This window comes from Anser brachyrhynchus, assembly GCF_964034855.1.
Source record: "Anser brachyrhynchus genome assembly, chromosome: 9".
Classification (NCBI taxonomy): domain Eukaryota; kingdom Metazoa; phylum Chordata; class Aves; order Anseriformes; family Anatidae; genus Anser; species Anser brachyrhynchus.
Window position 1 is genome coordinate 9053741 of NC_137703.1, and position 23378 is coordinate 9077118.

Here is a 23378-nt window from a genome sequence, read left to right on the forward strand (position 1 = left end):
TTTGGCTTGATTTCAAGCTTTCTTATTGATTACTGCTACTCAAAGAGCAGAGCCTACCTTTCTTGAAATCTACAATTGCTAAGCAGCTTTAAGGAAATGGGAAAATAATTTCTGTTGAATTTTGGCTAATCCAAACCCATGGAGAAGTTGGAAAACTAACCCGTAACAGCCAAAAGTGAATACAGTTTCCATGGAAATCAGCACCACTCTTTGAAGCTGAGAAATGGGAGCACACCTTGACACAAAGTTCAAATGTCTTGGCCTGCCTTCCTGCAGGTGTTATTGATTCTTCTTCTACTGCAATCTCATGCGTTTATAAAAACTGAGCTTGATAACTCACTCTGTGAACAGCTTTTGGCAGCAAATGAATCAGTCAGCAGGAAGGGAGAAGGGTAGCTAAGCAAGCAGCATGACAGTACCTTTGGTCACAGCAGATGCATTAGCTGTGGTGCTGATGGAGGAGGCTAGGGAAAAGCGACGGGTAACTTCTCTTTCCTTAGATTCTGGATCTGGGAGAATAGACAGATGCAATGCAGGGCAGGATTAGAGGTTAATAAGCACTGAGGGTAAAAGATGTCCAAAGCAAAGCAGCAGCTGGAAAAGGGTGAATAAAAGGTAGGTTGCTCCCTAAGACAGCCAGGAGAGATACTTTCTACAAAGTGAAAAGCACATAAAAGAGTTTATATAAACATATTTTCAAAGCAGTTCCAATTGAGCCAATCTTAATGCTGCCGAAGGGAAACTTAATGTTTTAGCCAGTTAACATTGTAGCAACCAAGTAGTCTAAGTACAGCTACAAAACACAGAGATGAGGATGATGGTTAGAGCGGTGTGTGTGTCTGCAGATGAACTTCAGATTATTTAGACACTGAGCTGCTTGTTCTGTGATGACTGGCCTGAAATACACTGAAAACCAAACACGAATGGTTTAGAATTCACATTTGTCATTTCTGGGAGTTCGCTGTGGGAATGTTCTCTCCCTACGGGTGTAAATCAGCTTGGAAAAAATGAAGTCACCAGGGTTTTTTGTTTGTTTATTCCAATTCAAATCATGCCTTTTCCCAAAGGCTGTTTGGGAATAAACACACAACTTTCTAAGATTTTACTGTGAGATGTGAGCAGCATTTTTTCTCAAAATAGTTCATAAACAGATCAAAGGTATAAATGGACTAACCGCTAGCTTCAGAGAGCACATAATGTTTCAAAACACTTTCTCATCATTAAGCAGCTCTTAGGAGGTTGCATCTACACACCTACAAGCACAGTAATGTGGCTCTTGCACCTACCAGCTACAGCAGCACCACTTGGGAGAAAAAGTTGCTTGCTTACAAATATTTCAGGATTAAAATTTTAGTCTCTTCTGCTGCAAACAGTCCAAGCCCATGTGATGCATTACTCAAGTATTTTCTTTGAGACACGAGTAAAGCTATGCATAGCCTTCAGATCTCAGTTTCAGTAAGATACTTGAACAATTAACTACACCAGGACACAGCTTCAGCTGAAAATGACATTAGAAATAGTTTTAAATATTCTGTTGAAGCTTTTCAGATTGTTAAAAATTATTTGTGATTTTCATGTTTTGATTTTTTAAAATATCGAAAAAATATTTATGTAAAAATTAAATGGTTCTATTGTCATCGGAGATATTCCTGGAGTAGGAAAAGAATTATATCACAGAAAGCTCTTTGTAGAACATGCATATATCTTTGCTGAATCTTAGCCTAGATGTTCCCAGTCAGTGACTGCGATTCAGGGAGACTTTTCTATTCCAATTGCTTTCTTTTCTCTTACTGTATCTTCTCTCTTTTTTTTTTTTTTTTCTCACGGTTAGGTGTCAAACAGCACTGGAGTAAAAGAAATGTCATGTGATTTTAAAGTTCAGGTTTAAATATCTTTTGCAAAACTATACTACTATAAAGATTTATTTTTCAGTAATTTTAAAATTCTTTTTCCCACTCGTCATCTTCACATTTCCTGATAGTAGTGTTCAGTCACACAACATTTCTCTTTACATTGTTTTTTTCCATAGTTCTGCCTCATAAATGTCACATTCACTGTCTGTTTCCAGCGCAGCAGAAATTAGCATGACTGGCCAAACAGCAATTTCTGCAATGTTTGTTATGCCAAAACAGCAGGGAACCATATTAGCTCTGTAAAATTTCAGTGCATTTTAACTGTACTTCTGCCTTTGTAAAAAGTCTGTAACTTCTGTAAGCATTAATGTAGCTCCTTACTCACATATCGATAGCAGTAAATTCATATTAATAAGCACATATATTCAAGTACATCCTTATTTATACCTCCTAAGGCTGAATTAAAATGAGAGGTTAAACTCTGCCCTCAGTGATGATTAATACAGAATTATTCCAAATTTAGGCTGCTGTGACCGCCCTTATTAAAATGCAAAGAAAACTTCACTTTGTACTCATAGGATTTGGTTACATTTACACTGCTTCTTGCAGCTCTCGGAGACCCTGTGCCAGTTCCAAGGAATACGAGCTTGGCTCCACAAACCATGACAGCTAATGCTGCGAGAGGGGAAATGCAACGTGCTGCAAGTGTGGGCTTTTACATTTGGTGCCAGTTCTGGTATGAGCCTTGGGGCTCTCCACACGGATGGAGTGGAGGATGGTGAAGCTTCTCCTCCACACATCAGCATTTCCTTTGCCAAAACACCAAGGTGCTTCTATACAAAGTTTTCTTCTCCATGATATCTACCTCGGGCAGACAGTTCAGCAATGCTTTCAGCATCCAATTGGCAATCTTGTTTTCCCCCTAGTTAGTCTCATCATTTTGTTGTTCAGACTTTCCCTTTTATGTGTTCTGGCCATGAACAGACACAATGGGTCCAAACCACAGTAAGCTCAGCTCAGTATGCCATCTTCTGCCAAGGCCAGTAATGGATTTTTACACAAAAGGGTCAAAAGCAAGACAAGGTTACTGCAGTAACTTCCCTGTTACCTTCTCACTGCCTCCAATCTGCCTAACAGCCAGTTATGCTGGCAGCCAGTCAGTGCTGGCATAGTTTTTGTCACAACATTGCCTACAGAAATGACCACACTTTGCAAAACATTGAGGCCATTTGCCAAGTGTTTTCCTCTAGGCAAGGACCAGATTAATAACTGAACAGCACACCAAAGGGAAATCAGCAAACATGGGGCATTGCGTAGGGGAGGTTTGTCACAGGAACCTCAAGTAAACAGAGCCAGCAAGTCTTTGAGCCGACAGTGCCTACACCTTAGGGGTATGAACTCTTCTGAAGTGTGCCTTGCTGTCTGGAACATGGAAATACTGGACAAAACATAAGACATCTCACATGACGACACAAATTCAGGTAAAAAGGAGAAGGAAACCCAAACCAAAACTGCAGATCTGAACTCCCCTGAGTTACAGTGTTATCCTGCACTTAGCAGATCTGCATTTTGTGATTGATTTCCCCAAGTCAGAGGATCTGAAAACCACTCACTTTTTTTGCTTTGTTTTCAAAACGTTGAATTGGTTGAATCTTGAATCTTACTACCGATCCTGAATCTTACTACCAATCGCAGCCTTCACCTCCTAGACAGAATCTTACAGCTGCCCTGGCTCTTGCCATATTCTCTTTTTGTAATGTTTTACTACAACTCCTCTATATTTCTCTTTTTATTCTTCTGTCTTACTTCTTCCTCCTGTGATGCTGACCCTCTCCATCAGTGCATACTAGCCTTTGTCTCACATAGGAAATATTTTTCAGAGCAGGAGAAAAGATATATAATAAAAATTAAAAGAGTAATTACCTTATATTTTCAGAGTGATTGTGAGTATAGTCATTCAATTTCATTTCTATTCACACCTCTTTCTTTCCTCTAAAATATCTTCCTAGTACAGTCAGGAATATGCAATGCTCTCTACTCATGGATATTAAGTGTATTCTAAACATGTATGCAAAAAGACTCACAACACATCATTTTACAGTGCCATACAACATAATTCAGTAGAAATGGCAGCAAACTCCGGATCTTCTGAATCCCAGTTCCCCAGTCTTACCACTAGATTATGGCTGAGCAGTAATTGTTAAACCAAAGGACACCAACCAATGAACGATTTAACATTAATGAAAATCTAGAGCAGCACAACACAAAGATAATACTCTTCCTTACAAGCCAGTAAACTGCTGAAAGAAGTTAGGTTCTTGTTTTAAAAAAGATCTTCACACTTTGGCCCTTGAAAAAAAAATGGAAACAAACCTTACTCTCACTGTGCACTATGAAAAGATCCAACCACTCAACTCAAAGCTTGCCTTGCCAACACTGCCATGAGAGCCATTTCTGGTAACAGGGTCTTGGAGGAGTCATAAGTGCATATCAGACAGGCGCATTTGGGTGGGATGCAGCAGCACTCTAGGAAATAGTGATGGATGGCACTATGTGATGGAGAGAACATTGTGGGAGTGCAGGAGACAGATGGCCAGAGACCAAATGCTGCATGTGGTGATTTTACCTTTGGGTGGAGCTCTGCGGTTGGAAAGACCTTGCAATGTGAATCGCTTTCTAGCAAGCGCTGTGCGCTCAAGGTTAAGGCTGGTGGAAGCATCAACTAGGAGAGAGAGGGAGAGGGAAGAGAAATAAGGAAGGAAGGGTCAGCGGTTCAGCTTATGGGAAAGGAAAGGTTAGCACTGGATGACAACTGAAAATAGAGAATTTTTTTTTTTGATTCAGTTCAAGCCTGAGCAAGAGCTAATCAATTAGAAAGGTGATATGAGGTCAGGGTGGTTAAATCAGCTGAGCTAAACAGAGCCCCCAGGCTGAGTTAGGCTCACTGAGTTTCAATGGAGAGCAACAAACAGACAAAAAAGAAAAACAGGTGATGGGATGTAGCTCTCATCAAAGGAAAATACAGTTTAGCAGCAAGCTCATAGAAAAGGATCTAGTGCCTTTGACTAGGAAAACATGTCACTCTGGTTGGAACAGCAAGGCTGTAAGGAGAAATAAGAGAAGCCTTGCAGCACAGGACATGCACAGACAGCATTGTGAGCAATCACACTTCTGCTAGCCAGTACCAGCACTGCAGAGTCTGCCAGGATTAGCCCTGTGGCTGCTATGCTCAGCCTTACCTGCTGAAGTCTTTCTAACAGCCTCCAAAGCTGGCATATAGTAATGCTCTCAGTCGGCGATTAGCCGGGATGTAAGGAGGGCCATGCCATCAAAGCTTACATGCCAGGCTCCTGCGTGAATAAGCCAGCCATGCTGCCTGACACTCACAGTTACAGAGAGGAGTCACAGACATATCTAGGTCCTGGGACTCTGGGTTTCAAAGATACACAGTTACTCACATTGTAGGAAAGACGTGGGCCTAGATCAAATCCCCTGATCTGTGCATTCCTGACAAATCATGTATCTGTCTCTTTCTTTGTATGGGCCAGTAACACAGAGAGGGTTTATGGCCAAAAAGCAGGAGAAAAGCCATGTGTTGGCTGCCTGGTTCTCTGCCTTGCGATTGACCACTAGCTTCCTCCTCCTCATTTCATACACTGTCAAGTTAAAATCATTAGAGGCACAAATGAAGACCAGAAATACAAAGGGAACACAAAGAGACAGTGAATCCAAACTGACAGACAAGCAACAGACAGAGGAGCTGTGTTTCCAAAAGAAAGTGCATCCTATCACGTCCTGATCTGCAGCCAAGATAATCCAGGATCCAAGGTGCCTGCACACATAGGTGGGTGTGAGATGAACAGATTTTAACAGCACTCTTTTTTTTTTTTTCTTTTTTTTTTTTATGTCAGTGTGGTCATCTGCATGTCAGATGCATCTGGTGAGGAAGTGCTACCAATCGACAGCTTCAGCTGTTGGGCTCCACGCAGGCACACTGGGAAGCATTCAGCTTTTGGACTGCCTCTCTTGGCCTCAGATCCATTCCCTGCCATGACTGCTCCCACTGCTAGGCAATACCTGTAAAGATACTGTGGGCCTGGTACAATGCCCTGCAGGCTGAAGTTTGGACCACTCTGGATTACCTCATAAATAAACCAGAAAAAGTTATATAAAATACATTTTCTTCCCGTTTGTGTAGAACAAGAAAATCCATAGTACTTGATCATCACAGCATCATGAGGAAAGGGCAGGGTTGGGGGCGGGAGGGTGGTATGCCAGTTGTTCAACTGTGGATTATATCACTTCACTTAGCGAATCCTCTCTCAGGATTTCACAAGTCCTCACAGCTTTCAGCACCAGTCAGTCATTAGAGACTGGCTTCTAGTGACATGCCTCCACCTGAGTTATTTCAAACCTTTTCCTTCAGTCTGCAGATATACCAAATCATCCTGAAAAACACCTCCAAACATAATAAGGACTAGGTCTAGCTGGGCAACAAGCTGAACAGGAGCCAACAATGTGCACTTGTGGCAAAGGCAGCCAAGAGCATTCTGGGCTGCATTAGGATGAACCCTGCCAGCAGGTCCAAGGAGGTGATGCTTCCCCCAGCTCAGCACAGGTGAGCCCCATGAGTCTGGTGCTGAGCTCCCCAGTACAGGAGAGATATCAATAAACTTGAGTGAAAACAGTGAAGGGCAATGAATATGACTAAGGGACTGAAGTAGCAGACGTGAGGAGAGAGAGAGATGGGATTGTTCAGCCTGGAGAAGTAAAGGCTGAGGTGGGGCTTATGAATGTATATAAATCCCTGGTGAGAGTGAGTACAGAAGACAGAGCCAGATGTTTCTCAATGGAGCTCAGTGACAGAACGAGAGGCAAGCAGCACCAACTGTAATAATACAGGGGGAAAAAAATACAGGAAATTCAATTTAAAAATATGAAAATACTTTTCTACTATCAAGGTTAAATACTGGGACTGTGTGCCTTGGAAGGTTGTGGAACCTCCACCCTTGGACATATTCAGCCCAGAGCAACTTGCTCCAGCTGACCCTGCTTTGAGCAGGGTGCTTGGACTGGCTGATCTCAAGGTTCTTGCAGGACTTGACTCCCATATAGTTTCACATCATTGAATTTACCGATCAGGTCCACACAAATTACTGTTTTACATGTGGACAACACATAATCACATGCACTTATCCATAACAGTGATGAAGCTGATACACCTTGCCAATAGCAGCTCACACACACTCACACACACACTCCGTACTTCTGAAAGAAAACAATATTTGAAAATTGTGTTCACATTAACTACATAGATATCGGGAGTGATCCAGTCAGTAGGTGGCACAAAAGAGACAATTTTAGCAGAGCACTAGACTCCATGCAGCATGTGTACTGCAGACCAGCACAGCCCCAGAGTCACAGAACGATTCCTACGCACCTTTATGGGTAGGACCTAACTGTACATCTTTAAAATGACTGAATTCAGCCCCTGCAGAGTCCCAGCTAGAGGCGCTGGTGCCTCACAGGGACACATATTAAAGCTTCAAATTAAGGTGAGACATCTAAAGCCAGATAGGTCTTCCATTGGCTCTCTCTACAGTGTGTTTTGCAGGGCAGAATGCACGCACACACCCTGAATCCCACAGAGAGAAGTGACTCACTGCTCAGCCCTGCAGGAGCAGCCACATACCAGAGCATGAGGTGGCTCTCAGCTGAGCTAGCAGTGAGGAAGAAAGAAATTACAGTGAGAGCCCTAAGGAACTGCTCATGGGAAAACAGAAGACAGAATGAAAATCAGCATATAGGGTGATCCCAGCTCCCACGCTCATGTGCAAGTTGGACCAGTTAAAAAACACCAATAATTTTCCTGGAAAACTTTAAAAGGTAGGGTTGATGAGTTTAAAATGAAAGATCGCTTTTCCACTCTTTTTTTTCATTTTAAAATATTTCACATTTTTTAAAAAAAGAAATTTTTACTGAATTGGGTTTTTAATTAATGAAATTGCATTTTTTCATGAAGAATCCATAACTTTCTCCTGATAATGAAAGCTTACTGTGAAGAAAATCTCTTGGTGCATAGCCTACTCTTCAAAGAAAAACTATTCAATATTTTTTGACCATCTCTATTAATAAAGGTCTTTGTTGTTACTTTTGGCCTAATTTAGATATTCATCTCTTCTTTTAAAATCTTGCAATTTTCTGTTTTATACTTTAAAAAAATAATAATAATTAAAAAAAAAAAAAGCTTTTCTCCACCATTTCAAAATAGTACCTAAAAAAGAAAGTGGTGTTCCTGCTACTGCCAGATGAGATCCAGCTTCTTTTGGATGCTCATTTAAACCTGCATTGTGTAGAATATATCTATTGTATTTACACCCTCAAATAACAGAGGGACTTTCAGTGACTGCATGTGCATTTACTTACTATACACTATTAGGGAACCTATACACAGAGGAGGCAAGAAAATCTCTGACATAAAGTAAGGAAATTTGTTAGGAAAGTTCACAGACAACCTTAAAATTAAATATGGTTAGAAACCAACTTATCCAGGATATAGAGGCTTAAAATGCACATACTATACCTCCAAAATCATACTTAAAAAAAAAAAAATGCATAAAGAGCACTGTAATGCATCAAAACTCAGACTTAAAAAATCCTGACTTGGTAACACTTTTTGGTATTCATGAAGTTTCACTCAGATTTGTAGCCCTGATTTTTGATGCTGGACTTAAGCAACACACATTCTGAGTATCCTCATCAAACTCTCGAAATGAGTTTGCAAAAATAAAAATATTACCCTTTGCAAGCAAAAAGCTCTGTCTCAGAACTCCTACCTCTCTTTTGTCTGGCACTGGGACTGGAATTCCTGTTTTTATTGTTAGATGCTTCCACATTTGATGTCTCGGATTTGTTTTCATATATGTTTGATGACTTCCTGCTATACCTTTGGACAAAAGAAATACAAAAACAGTTACATTCCTGCTTAATACCTAATGGAGCACTCAGATATCAGCACTAAGCATTCTTTGTTACCATCAGATGTTGAAACTTTAATTTAAAGAGTAAAAAGCAGGTTTTAAAACTGTGTTCTATAAAAATCTGCATCTGTGTAGGCATGTATGGTGAAGAAGTCATTCTAGCCCTTGCCTCCTTCCACCTTTTGCAAGTCCAACAGATTTGGAAGGAAGAGGTGAGAAACTGGGTTAGAAAAGAGGACCCCAGTTCTTGGTTCTTTGAAGCATGAGTGTATTTGACCCCAGGAGAGAAATGCGTATTGGATAGTCATGTAGAGGTCATAGCACGTGTAGACAAACATACGGTTTCCATTGGCTCCAGGATCTCCCAACTTCTTCTGCTCTTTGAAAACATGAATCCAAGTGGGATATACCTATATACAACTGAACCACAGACCAGGGGATCCGTCTTGCAAGATCTGCCCAGGTACTTTGCCATCTGTAACAGGAATGAGCACCCTGCCCCAGGTTTGTAGGGCATTAGAGCTGCAAGGTTCTTATCCTCCTTTTTTTTTTTTTGCAAATGCCTGGTGGTTTAGTTTGTGTGTTTGACTGTTATCTTTGGCAGACTGGATGTCCCACCCATGTCATTATTTCTACACATTTGAAATACTCTGTCCCAAAATGCTCATTACTAACATGTATCAGCAATTACTTTGCTGTTTACAGTTAACATATGAACTTTTCTTCTTAACATACATGGGGTCTGCCTTGCTGTAAAGGAAAGTCCAAGTTAACATTAAAATCTTCAAAACATTTGGAGATCCATGAATACCTTTTATAAGTACAAGCGTACATAAGTACAGCGTGGGACTGCTTTGTATTTGAACCTCTGACCTGTTTCTGATGGAACATTAATGGAGGTCTCTGTTACCTCCTGTACTAAATCAAAATATGATTTTGCAGCCTGATGTCAGATACAAAATGGGGCTCAAAATAAATATGGGAACAAATCCAAAGCACACTCACATTTCCTTATTCTTTTTTCTCTGTTCCCTCTCATCTAGGCTGAGATATCTATGAAACATGCAGCTGACAGAGTTAAAGATTTACAGCTGTGAGAAAGACACCAAGAAAACACACCAGCTTCTTTGAAACAGTATCTGCAGCAAAATTCCTAGTGTCTATCTGTGTGCACAGGATATTTTTACATGGATGTGTGACTTAATCAGTCATTTCCAAGAGAGTTAAACAGTTAGAAAAATATTCTATTTAAACTGTTTATGTTTAATAGATTAGAAAACAATAAGAAGGGATCATTTCATTGCCACTGAAACGCAGCAACCATCCCTTCAGAGGGATACAGCAGCAATAGATACCTGTGGTATCTATCTGGACATCTCATTTCAGGATTAAACAGTGAAACTTTGGGGAAGAATTTACGAAGAGAGGTTTTAAACAGATTGAACAGGACTTAGGGACATGTGATAACCACCTGGATCAAAGGCTCCAGCTCTAAGTGTTTATTTTGCAGAAACCCCAGCTCCAATCCTGAGTCAGCCCAGCCCTGGCTTAGCTCATGGAATTGCATCCCCAAGTGTCGCAATGGCATGTAAACAAAGAAAGGGGACTCTGTCAGTGAATGGATGTGGCTTGGGGACGGGGTTGGAATTTCCTTCAAACAGATTTTCCCAGTGTGACAGTACAGGTTTGACAATTCCCAACAAGCAATAGCCTTTTACACAAGGGCAACCCGGGAGAGGGTGTTCCAATGTTTAGATAACATCTCACTAATTAATTAGCCTCCAACTTCTGGCAGAGCACTGATGATGCTGGCTGCTGTTTGGCTAATACTATCCTCCACTGGCTAAATAATAGCACCTTTCACAACTGGCGCTGCTTAGTCATGCCAGTCACAAACACAGACTATGCACAGGCAGGTGGCTGTCACAAAGCCTAACTTCTTCCTTCCTCTCCTTGCCTCCACCCAGCTTCCCAAAACAGGCTGCAGAAGGGGCTCCACAGTCTGAAGAATTCTGGAACCAGTTTCTCATCAGCCACTGCAGAGGCATCTTGTGCTGCAGTTCCTCTGCCCTTGCTCCTCTCCGCGACACATTACAGAAGACCAAGGTGACTTCAGCTTATGCCAGTCAGTAAGGCATATAATGGTACTTTGTGTTTTGCTCTCTCATGAAGACTTACCATATTTTTCCTGTCCTTTAAAACAATTTGGAGCATTTGGAGCAGAAGCATCTAACCTCTCTTTCTCTGGGGTGGTTGGTGGAGTGAGGACAAGCATTTCATTTTTTCTCTGGTTTAATCCACTCTAGGATAAATATCTAATCACGTGGCTTTTCTTCCTGGAGTTAATTAATTTCGTGCTGTCATATTTTGTCTATAATTTCTACTTTGAAAATTCTCACTTTAATAGCTTTGTGAGAGGGATATACATCTGGATTGATTTGAAATCTTGTGATTACTGGAACAATTTTTTCCTTCTATCTCAAGGGTGGTTTTGCTGAAAGATTTTCACCGTAAACCTTTTCAGCTTAAACTTCAAACAAAGCATCTCTGAAATACAACCAAGCCTAGAGAGAATATAATGCAGAATTAACAGAACTGCATCTGTTTAAAATTTCTTTCATTGAATTGCAGAGCTCTCAAAGACTGGCTGTGTTACCTGGGATCTCTTGGTTTAGTTTGTCCTGCTAAAGCAATCACAAGGAAACATTTACAGCGGTTATGCCATGCCAATTCACATATTAAACTTGCCCAGCAATTGGGTCATTACAAAGATTTGCTGACAGCTCCATTTAACATCCTGAAAATGTTCCAATATCTAAACTTCAAGTTAATTGGGAGCATATGGTTCTTTTGCAAAATCAAATGATGATCTTTGAAATGAATTCTGCATTGCAATTTTGAGTTTCCCCATGAGCAAAACCTTTATTTGCCTTTACATGCCTTTGAAGAATACGAAGACAATTTAGTAAGTTTGTACTCAGGAAGCTAAACAGAACACTAAGAATTTACGTCCTGCAAAGGCACAAAGGCACATAAAAGACATCTTCCTGATATGCCATGATAGCTGTAGTTACCTGCTTATATTGGAGGAATTCATTGGCGCATGGTATACACTCTCAGTGATTCTTTGGTGTAATTGACTTGCTTCTGTTAAAAAAAAAAAAAAAAAGTAAAAAGGAATTTCTCCAAATTGTGTAAGTTGCTTCCTTACTTGTGTAAAAGAAAGAAAAAAGAGGGGAGGGGAGGGGAGGGGAGGGGAGGGGAGGGGAGGGGAGGGGAGGGGAGGGGAGGGGAGGGGAGGGGAGGGGGGAGGGGAGGGGAGGGGAGGGGAGGGGAGGGGAGGGGAGGGGAGGGGAGGGGAGGGGAGGGGAGGGGAGGGGAGGGGAGGGGAGAGGAGAGGAGAGGAGAGGAGAGGAGAGGAGAGGAGAGGAGAGGAGAGGAGAGGAGAGGAGAGGAGAGGAGAGGAGAGGAGAGGAGAGGAGAGGAGAGGAGAGGAGAGGAGAGGAGAGGAGAGGAGAGGAGAGGAGAGGAGAGGAGAGGAGAGGAGAGGAGAGGAGAGGAGAGGAGAGGAGAGGAGAGGAGAGGAGAGGAGAGGAGAGGAGAGGAGAGGAGAGGAGAGGAGAGGAGAGGAGAGGAGAGGAGAGGAGAGGAGAGGAGAGGAGAGGAGAGGAGAGGAGAGGAGAGGAGAGGAGAGGAGAGGAGAGGAGAGGAGAGGAGAGGAGAGGAGAGGAGAGGAGAGGAGAGGAGAGGAGAGGAGAGGAGAGGAGAGGAGAGGAGAGGAGAGGAGAGGACTACTGATAGTCATATTTAAAACAATCACCGCCCTCATACTTCCCACATACAGAAAAAAAAATCAAACGCAAAGTAAAGCAAAGAATGGGAACAGTTGCTGTGTGCATTCATTTGTGTGGAAGGAGATCTTTTGTGTCAGTCTTGAGAAGGCACAGAGTGAAGAACAGGACCCCATCTCCTCACATGCTGATGTAAATGGATGTTTCTAAGGTTGCACTTGAGAGGGAGAACAGACAGAAATCATGTTCCTCAGACTAATTGTGAGTGGAATAACTATTCATACACGAGGATTTAAATCCCAGCATTGCTGCAATCACCCAACTCATCCTTGCAGAGAAGATCTGTTCTTGCTCATTTCACTGGTAGTACTGAACAACACTAGGACTCATCCCAGCTCCACGATGTCACACACAGCTACAGAAGGAAGGCAACATCATCGGATCACACTGTGTCCTACCTCTGCATGCCTCCAGTTGTCCTGTCAGGACTTTGCGAATCTCTGAAATCCAAGTGTTTTTCAGCTCAACAGAAGATGCCTGAGAATACAAAAGGAAAAGGCAAAGCAGATCTAGTTAAAGTGTGATGTCAGTTCCTTGGATGCCCTGACCTACATTTGATCTTGGTTTCACCTAGGAATGAATCTTTTTTAGATCAAAAGAAAGCAAAGGCCACTCTTTGAGATGGAATGGCTACCATGAATCTAAGGTCCAGTCCTTGCCTTTCTGTCCAACCCCCCAAGTAATTTTCCATTACTTTGCTTTCTTTTTGGCCCAAAGTTGTAACAATTTCCACAATGACATATTGGTAATTTTAGTGCCAACAGAATGACTGTACAGGACAATGAAAGTCACAACATTGAAAACTTCCTTAGAAGTAATTATATCAAAAGAAAACATAATCCTTAGAAATAAAGGATTGTTGTTACCTGAATGATATAGACTTCTTCCCTGCCATTATACCAGATCTCAAACTTCTTGTTATCTCCTTTTACATTTTCTGTAATGCCCACAGTGCTCATCTGTTTTAAAATAGAAAAAAAGAAGCTGGACTCTGGAAAATGTCAACAGTCTTTAAATTCAATCTCCTCTAAGATACATTTTTAAAAGGCTGCATTCATTTCTGCACCTTAGGGAGTCATTAAAAACAAAAATTCAGAACATGTATTTCTCAACATCTGCCTTATCACTCATCTTCTTGATTGTCACAGGCAAAATAAAATAATTTTAAAAATGCTCAAAAGTAACACCGGCTAATATCTGACCATGGGTTTATCTTCTTTGCTTTGTTTGCTTCATACTGCAGGTTGGTTTTCAACATTATCCTGACTCTTGTCCACCTATAGAAATTTTTAGTTTGAGGTTTTCAATTTGCTGTCAGTGATTATAGTGCCTATAGGCAGAAAAATCACAGATCTGAGTCCATTCAGCCCTGCTCCTCTCTAAGGGACACTAGGTGCCAGTTTGTAGTGAGTTACAAAACCAAGAATCACATCTGAAGTTGCAGGACATATGGCTGGGTCTGTCTCCAAACTGAAACTAAACCAGGAGCTTCCATTTACTCGGGGTTGCGAGATAGCTCCAGATATGGCTACCTTCTCCAGCTCTCCATGTGGAAACCTCCCTGTATTGTGAGAGCCAGATTTATTTTTCCCCCCTTTCCCATTATCACATTTATTACCTTTAATGAATTTTTAAAGCTGTATGAAGCTGTCTTCTCATGACCATCTGTGTTCTCCTCTCGTTTCTTGCAGAAAAGCAGCATCTTGGTGTAGAGGAAGAGGTGTCTCTGCATCGGTTTGAATCTAGCCAAGTCCTTCACCTTGTTGTGACCCTTCTTGTGGTCAGTCCACACGTTGAAAGAACCTTGCATCAACAGCTTACCAAGCTCACTAACATCCCCCTAGCAGGCAAGGAAAAGAGAGAACCTACATTATATGTTCAAACTAGGGTAATCTCAGGCACAGTCCTTTCCTCTAGTGCTGGTTAAGTTTCCAGGCAGAGGCATGTGCCTAGGCATTCCTTGTACTGGAGAGCAGATGTGTTACATCTGCAAGCCCATATGCTCATATCTGCTGGCTAAACCTGTGTGGTTTCTTCCTATCACCATTAACCCACTGTTTTCTATGTCCATAATTCCCAGTTTGTCTCTCCATTCACAGTTAGTGTCTAAGGTTTGTTTCAGGACCTCTTTGGATCTGACACACTGGTTGTCCTCTGCTGACCACAGAAGTGTCTTTTTCTGACAAGAATTGGGTTTCAAGACTCCTGATCCCAAAGCAGTATGAAAGACCAGTGCAGTCCAGATATCCAAGCAAATGCCTTGGCTCTGAAAGATCCAGGTTCGGTTTCTTCTCTGCTATGAGCTTCTTATGTATGCATCCCTGGACAAGAACTGGAAAGACACTTAGATGTCTGGAGACACAGATTGGTGCTCAGAGGTATGTAGGTGTGTAATTCCCTCCCGTTGCAAAACAGCATTTAAAAGCTTTGTCAATTGTTTCTTAGCTCACCATCTGAAAGCTATGCAATGCTGTACAGCCTTGGGCAAAGAGCGAGTATATGCACCAAAGAGCCCTAAAAGTATCTGAGAGAGAGTGAAAGTACAAGCAGGAACCAGGGCTTTCTGAGTTAAAGCCCTTTTCTGAGGACAGGACCACTTACGGGGAAATACTTCAATGGATGTAAATGATGTTTGGCTCAGATGCAAGCAGCACAAACAAGTATAGCTCAGTTCTGTACTAAAGAGCATAGTAATATGTGGATAGAGGACATGGCAGCATCTACATAGTAATGGGCTTTAGAACTAATGATGAGTATAATTATACTAATGGCAAGTTTTTCTGGGAGTGCTTTGTATAAGTAGTTTAGGGAATAAGCTTGGTTCATTATTAAAGGACATATTTTCAGCATTGTTATGTTCTGTTGATTATATGGTAAAGATGTTGTCTCTGAGTGGGAATGATTTCTTAAAGCACAGAGTGCAAATTGGTCTCTCTCACGCTCTCCTCCTTCTAACCTAGATCCAACTGCAAAATGAGGGTTCGTTGAGGTACTTTTCCACTTCATATCAGGATACTATTAGACTCTCCAAAAGACTCAGTCATTTCTATAACCATCTGCCATTTCTAATATAGAGAGTTGGGTTTTCTTATTTCTGCATACAGGACTGTGTATGTTTGCATCTACATGTGCATGCTGGTGTAAACCACAAGCCTGTGGAAAGCATACTGATGAAATGCAAAGCTAAATCAAAAATACATATTTTTTTTTTTTACAGTGGTGAGAGCCTCCTGTCACTCCAGCCACTGTTTAATACGGCACTGAGATCCAGAAGCTCAGTTCAACTTTTGTGATAGGTATGCCTTTTCAGTCTTGGGTCTAGGTTTGGGATTATAGCAACTGAAGTGGGAGGCCACAACTGCAGAGAGAAAAAGGATGAATGGGGATGGCAGTTTGCAGCAATTCTACAAAAGACTTTGAATATTAGCCTACAAAGCCTGGTCTCTTGTCTTCAGTGTGGGCAGAAATACAGAGAGGAAGACACCATTCCCGGTAACTTGTGCTAGTGGACAGAGATATTTTGTCCTAAAGAAAGTTTATTTAAGGTGAACGATTTCATCATTATCTCAGATATAATTATTTCCTGTCAGAACAATACACTGCATTTCATGCTTATGGAAGATAAGAGATACGTATGAATGGCTCAAGTGCTGCATACCTAATGGACAAACTACCCAGGCCAAATTGAATACAAATTAACGTTTTGAATACACGAAGATTTATTAGGATGATAGTAGGAAACATCTCTGAAAGTTCTGCTCTCCAAGCTTTACTTTACAATTCTAGTGGCTTTGAAAAAAAAAAAAAAAAAAAAGCCCAAACCTTCCATATTGACAATTTCTTACATAAGAGTTCAGCTCCTCAAGACTGTATGTGCACAGCTCCAAGAAACAGAATTGCCTATGCAATTAGGAGCATTCATCAGCTGCCACAAAACCTGCTTTTCCACTGGCATAATATCCATCTCTGAAAGGTGTTTTAGGCAAGTATTTCTACCATGCCTGTGTGGGCATTGTAGACTCCACAAGGTGAGGTGTGGCTTTATGAGCAATGGGAGGTGTTGATTTGGCATCAGACCTGAGCACCAAGGACTGGGGTAATGGGTAGAAGAAAGTATTGGATTAATCTACTTTTACACTTTCACCCCCATTTAATAATCATGTAACAAACCATCTCAGGAATGCTGTCAGCATTGGGCTACACATCCAACCATGTTGTACCTTTTCACATCTTTCAGTCCAGACAATAAAGCAGAGGTAAATGTCTACTACTATTGGAGCTACTGCCTGGCATTTCATGCAAGTCTGACAAATTCAAAAGTAGAAGTGGAAAAGGGACTATTTGTAAATAATTCTTTAAGAATTCTTGGAAAGAATTTTCAATGGCAGAAATAGTCAGGTGCTGGATTTGACCTTGTTTGTTGGAGAAATTAAAAAACTAACAAACTATATCTGTCCAGCCAACAAATATGAATATAGTTGGCTTCTCCTACGTGGAAAAAACCTGAAAATCAGATGGAAAATGTATCAACAAGATACTGCTAATTTAAACTGAGAAGGAAACTTCATGCTATATTATTAATCTAAGCCCAGCTCTCAATGCAAAGACATATAGTACAAGACTCCATGGATCAACTTGTAATCCATGCAACCATGCACAATCAACTTGGTGCAGCTCGTAGCTGTGTAGAATACTGGAGTAAAGTATACTCTTTACTTAAGTTTCTCAGGTTTGGGAGACCTAAACTGTGCTTAGGACCTGTGGTGTTTCTCTAATCCACAGGAACTACAGCTAGTCTATGTGTTTACTAATATAACGAGGTGGCCACCGCTTCACATTCAACTCAATACAGATACTGCAGGATAAGAACTCATATCTTCATTTTAAATATAATGCACAACCCACAGGAGCACCTCCAACTGTGTACAGCAGTGGATCTATGATGAATATCTAAGCATGCATTTAAATTCATTTATAAAATAATGCTGACCTAATGGGCATTATTTACTCAGCTACCAGATGCAGATGCACTTGAACAAAAGGGAAAAATATAGAAATTAAAATTCCTGAAGCCACTCCATCCTGCAAAACACAAAATAAGTCTTGCCACCCAGACACAGTCAGTACAGACCCCAACACTTTTTCTGGCAGTCACATTCTGCACAGAATGCTGTTTTTCTGGTGCTCAGACTAAACCCCGTTACTCTGATATAATAGTTCTTTGAACCAGGCTGTTCTGTACGTTTTTTCCTTGACATTTTCACCCTGCAGCTATTTCAAAATGGGCAATCACATCACCCTCAGGCCTCATTTCACCAGACATGTTTCTCTTTTACACGTCAATCACTTCCACTTCTCACTCAAGGGTTCATTTTCTGAAGGCAGTACTGGATGTTGCAAGTCATACGACTTCAGTGGAGCTTCAGTAGAGAGATATATACATTCATGGCCTTTTATTTGTACTGTGACTGTTATTTTACATTTCAGATAATGAATTTGCCAGTCACTGGGGTGGATTCTATTACCCACTTTAAATGGAAGCCAAATTTTCCTTCCTAAGAGCAAAAGATTTGGAAATGCTTGAGTTGCACTGGGGTCACAGACAGTTCTAGCAAATTTCTTAAGTTACGTCAGTCATGCTTGCTGCCTGTCACCTACAAATGAGTTTTGTGTGTGATTACTCATATGGATTGCATTTGTCCTGCTTCCTCCCCACATTCATCATCCATCCCCACGTGACAGATAAGTTAACATGTCTTTCTGGTCACTACAACATGCCACTGAGAGGCATCCTTCAAGAATGTGACACAGGCTCCTACAAAGTGTACCAGCCATGGGCACAGCACGATTAGTGATGACATGAACATTGTATGGATCAAGACAACAGTAAGAACAACAATAAATAATACCTCATATCCTGTGATAGCTATCTGGTGCATGGAGTCATTTACTGACTTGATGATATCAAGTACTGTGGCCAGGGCCTCTTCCAGTTCAGCAGTACCCTCTGAATTCTTGCTACACTTTAGCATTTCCTGATTAAAAAAAAAAAGATGAAAAAACTACTTGAGAAGTTCTTATACCTGAAGCCACCATAACGCAATCCTCCCTGAAGTTCATGCCGCATAAAAAGATTAGCAGACATGTAGGATAAAATAAAACAGGACATTTACCAGAATTGTCATTGAGGATGGACACTTTGAGCTTTTTCGCATTTTCAAGTTTTATGGGTTCATTAAAGATGAGATAGGACCATTTTGATATGTTTACAATGATCTTTTGCACATCACAGAATTACATCCTGTTTTTTTACTCCATACCTCCTATAAAAGAGACTCAAACTTAATATAATGATTTCTGGTGTTACAGAATTCACTGTTTCCCTTTGTAATTTGCTCCAGGAGCTGCGTATCCCCACTACTAAGAATATAAATTAATTTCTAGTCTGAATTTGTCAGACTTGAGGTTCCAGTCATTAGGTCTTAGCAAGCTCTTGTCTTGCTAAATTGCTAGATAAAGAAATTTTGAATGGGAAGAAGTCAGTTCCTGTATAGATGCTTAAACTATGGTCAAATCATCTCACAAATCTCTCTTCCCTAAATTATGTGAAGTTTTAATTTATGAAATATCTTTTTCAGACGTTAATTTTTTGGGGGAGGAAGTAAGAAAGATTACCATAAATCCTCCCCACTTCTTATTCTTTACCTCTTCACTACGAATTACAGATCTACATTTGCACATGTGACAACCTTCTTTAAGGGACAGTCATATCACAGAACAATGCTCACATATAGAAAAAAATATATTAAATATTATATTCTGCTTGAAATGAGGGAAGTCATTCTATCTTCCATCCCCTTGGACAAGAAACAAAACTGGACGAGTTAAGCTACATGTGCCCAAAGCAAGGAAATTAACAAATAATACCTTTTGAGGGCTCAGTTTCTGTAATCACTTCACATAGAGATCCTATTTAGAGTTCCAAGTATTTAGGGCCAACTATTTACTTAGCCCAGCAGAGCTCCTTACGAGGATGACTTTTCTTATTTCATGTGTTTTTTTCTTGAAGCATTCTAGTCATAGCTCAGAACCTAGTTCTCTTCCTGGAACCAATGAATATAATTTATGCAAATCCTGAAAGACACATCCGCTGCCTACTGACGAGCTTGAACCTTATTCAGATGCACAAATTTGTGTTTTGTTTGTTTGCTGTTTTACTTTATTGTGTAGGATGAAGTACTTGCCAACAAGTATCAACCTGAAATTAGAATCAGACTGGGAAAAAAAGTATCTGGGGAAAAAGGGTTAACAGATACAAATCCACATGTGGTTGGTACAGTCTTGAGAAGTCACGAATCTCAAAGAACCTGGAAGATACCACGATTATACCACAGAATCTGAAACCAAAGCCAATCAGGATTCCCACCACTGAACAGAGAAAGTAAGATGACTGTAACCAAAAGTAGTAGCATAACTGATTACTGGCACCTACTGTGACCTACGATTTTGATGCTTGGAATCTGTATCCACTATTCAGCGGAAAGAATAAACTTCTTAGCTGTTAGACTTTTTTTTTTAATTAGTCATCACTATTGACTTGTCCATGCCCTATACATCCTATACATCTATCAGTGGTATGGAAAAAGTGCTTGGTTGGATGCAAGTTTTAGTTCAGAAATGAAAAAGGTGAAAAAAACAAGAAATGAAGTGTTGCAACAATAGGACCTGACTAAGAACTACACAGTAAGTTTAGTTTTCTTTCCCTACACTGACCATAATGCCAATAGAAAGCACACCCCAGAAATATACCCAGCAATGCATCAAGACTCCGGTAATTTTTCCCTCATCATCTTCATGGTGTAAATAGCCTTACATGGCCATTTACATGATTCTCATTCAGGTACATCATTTTCAGCCATATTTGAGTTTGGAAATTGTTTATTCCAAAAACTGAGGCACTTGTTCTCCTGTGAGACAGGACTGCAAAAAAAGTAGTTTTTGCAAACCCAGAACATCAGGAGTCTGTCCCCAAATACCTGGGCAAGTGGGGTTTGGAGGCTAAAAGCCTCTTATGGTACCTGTTGCACAATTTCTAGGACCAGTATGGATCCCTATAGTATCCATCCTTATAGTGGGGCTACAGGTTTTAATATTAGCTGAACTGATTGAAACCAGAGGGTTGCAATCAGAATTTAAAACTAGTCTGCCCCTTGCACACCAAGGCACACAGTTGAGGCACTTCTTTGTTGCCAATTTTTCACACTCCCATTTTCCTACACTCCTAAAAGCTCCTGCTGCCAGGGACTTAGTGCACCATCTTCACAGATCTCATAATCCCTGACAAACGAAATGTCCTTGCCAAAGCGTTGTTCCTATGTACAAAACTGGTCTGACCAGCTTCAACTCCAATGGCTGTAACCCGTTTTGACTGAGAATTTTACTCCTTGATTTAATCTTATGTTTATTTACAGTCATATTCCAAATTAAAAGTAGAATCTGGTTTACTCTTGCTCTTCTGAACACCTTGACATTTTCTCCTTTCTCCCTTCTGTGAGAAAGCTTCAAAAATGTTTTCAAAAAGTTTTCAAAAATAGTTTCAAAAAATTGAGCTAAACTTATTTCTGGATTAAGCTGATACAAATGTACTGGTGTCAGTACCCTTCTTAATAACCTCCATCAATTTCTGGATTCTAGAGTTTTGCATAAAATCAGTAACAGGTCACAGAAATACTGCACAAGTGAATAACCAGCCAGATCCTCACATGGCTTAAACTGGCATAATTTGACCAGTGCCATGATAGCTATTAGCAAATAAGATTAGAGCCTAAAATCTTCACTGCAAATTTCACACTAGATTTCATGACGGTACAGAGCACTGCATTAAGTCCAGATGCTTCAGAACAGCATGCAATTCATCTTCACTGCCTTCCCATAAGGAAAATAAGCAAACATTGGCTATGGTTAAGAACTGAGGAGATTAAGACAGGAATTTAAGCCTCCATCTTCAAAAAGTTTAATTGGCCTGAGAGTATCTATTTCCTGTTGCTCCATTCAGGACAGAATTTCAAGCATGGACCACTCACAGTTCCAACCAAATGAAAACAGAGGTTTCTATATACATCCTGTGGAAAATTTACAGACAACTTATTCCTATTTGGGTCCTCAAAATGTAGGCACCAAAAAGGATTGGATCCTTCTGAAAGATCTGAGTCACAACTATGGGTAAACAGCAGGTTCAGAGAGCTGGAAGAGTTCTGTTAAATGGGGTTGGATGTCAGAGACAGGATTTGGAGCATCAGTTCCTGTTTCCAAACTGTAAAACCACACTGACCCAATAAAACCATTTTCAATTTGTTTAAATTAAAATAATAAAATACTTGCTATATAACATATGCTATTTTGTTTTCCCAGTAAACTAATAAAAGTACTTATCCTTAAAGGGAGGTCCTTTCTTTGACTCTGTTACCATTTTACAACTTAGCATTACAAAGTATTTGTTGAAGAAGTGAGAGAGGATTTATTTCCAGGTAGTCCTTCAGACAATAATGCTGATATGCAATTATTTAAGTAAAACAAGTTATGCAATGGAATCCTTTGCACTCTTCGTGGAGAATTTACCTTTAATAGCAATTGGTACTTGGTGATTCTCTGGACTGGCTTTAAAAGATAAGCATCTAGTGAAAGCTTATGATCCAATTTACGTTGACATTCCTGTAAGAGATAACAGGGAAGAAAAATATCACTGCTCCTTGAAATACAGGCAAGACACCAAGATCACTATCATTTGGTAATCTAAAATGAGTATGTCTGTGAATTAATTGAGAGAGAAATTTGTTCCGTCTGCATAGGAGTTTCCAGGTTACTTTTGCCACGGTGAAAACGTATCTAAATGAGAGCTAATCAAAAGCTCAGGTTGGTGTCAAAATCTGGCATGCCTTGCTCATGAGATTGCAATCACCTGGGATTTGCAAAGAAGCCAGCAATTCTTTGGTGTGGCTATAACCTGAAGAACTAGGCTCCTGTCCAGGAACTATTCTGTCTAACCTCCTGCAGAGAGCACACTGACACATACTGAGCACCTGCCATCAGGATAAGGACCATGCAGAAAAATCTCTATTTTTCTCTAAGTTTTCTAAAGAAAAGGAAGAAGGAAAACACATATGATGGTCTCCCACTGCTAGTCTGAAATGCAATTCCACCTGGAAAAAGATGCTGTCTCCACATTGTCTCCAGAGAGCTTCAGACCTTGGCTTGTTCTGACAGTATTTTTCATATATTTGGAGGTCCTCTTTCTGCAAGAAAAGGAGAGCTTAAGTAAGGTAAGAAGAAAGGATCCACAAAGCATCTGAGATTTGCACAAAGCAAGAAGACTGCAGACTGAAAGACACATAGCCTAATTGCAAAACTGTTGTATTCCTGAGAGGGTAATTGATTATTTGAAAACAAAATATCGCACAATTAGAAATGCAATTCTTTTTTAATGCTACTGGCACAGAATGGTAAGTGGCAAGTTCGTCTTGCTGTTCTAGGCTAGGCAGGGAGAACTGCTTAAACTGTCCTATCCAAATTAGACGTGGTAGACTCACTTGACCTGTATTTACCTTTGACTACACTCCAGGTGCTCCCACTGAAGTCCACAGCGATATTTCATTGACTTCAGTGAAAACAAAGGCAATCGCTATGAAAGCCCAGAG

General features: G+C 40.6%; 1 protein-coding gene across 13 annotated transcripts in view; it reads right to left on the minus strand.

Annotated features, from left to right (window-relative positions):
• Positions 1–23378, minus strand: part of MCF2L2 (MCF.2 cell line derived transforming sequence-like 2) — a 159789-nt gene that overhangs the window by 12268 nt on the left and 124143 nt on the right. For 8 of the 13 annotated variants that reach the window (XM_080604565.1, XM_080604564.1, XM_080604559.1 and 5 more), the window contains exons 19-28: positions 22884–22976; positions 22303–22395; positions 18594–18719; positions 14303–14524; positions 13551–13643; positions 13083–13161; positions 11908–11980; positions 8690–8799; positions 4480–4575; positions 420–509 (exon numbers count right to left, since the gene is read on the minus strand). In XM_080604565.1, the coding sequence (XP_080460691.1) occupies positions 420–509; positions 4480–4575; positions 8690–8799; positions 11908–11980; positions 13083–13161; positions 13551–13643; positions 14303–14524; positions 18594–18719; positions 22303–22395; positions 22884–22976 (1075 nt within the window). The remainder of the gene's footprint in view (positions 1–419; positions 510–4479; positions 4576–8689; positions 8800–11907; positions 11981–13082; positions 13162–13550; positions 13644–14302; positions 14525–18593; positions 18720–22302; positions 22396–22883; positions 22977–23378) is intronic. The other 5 variants (XM_080604562.1, XM_080604561.1, XM_080604570.1 and 2 more) reach the window with 2 other exon arrangements.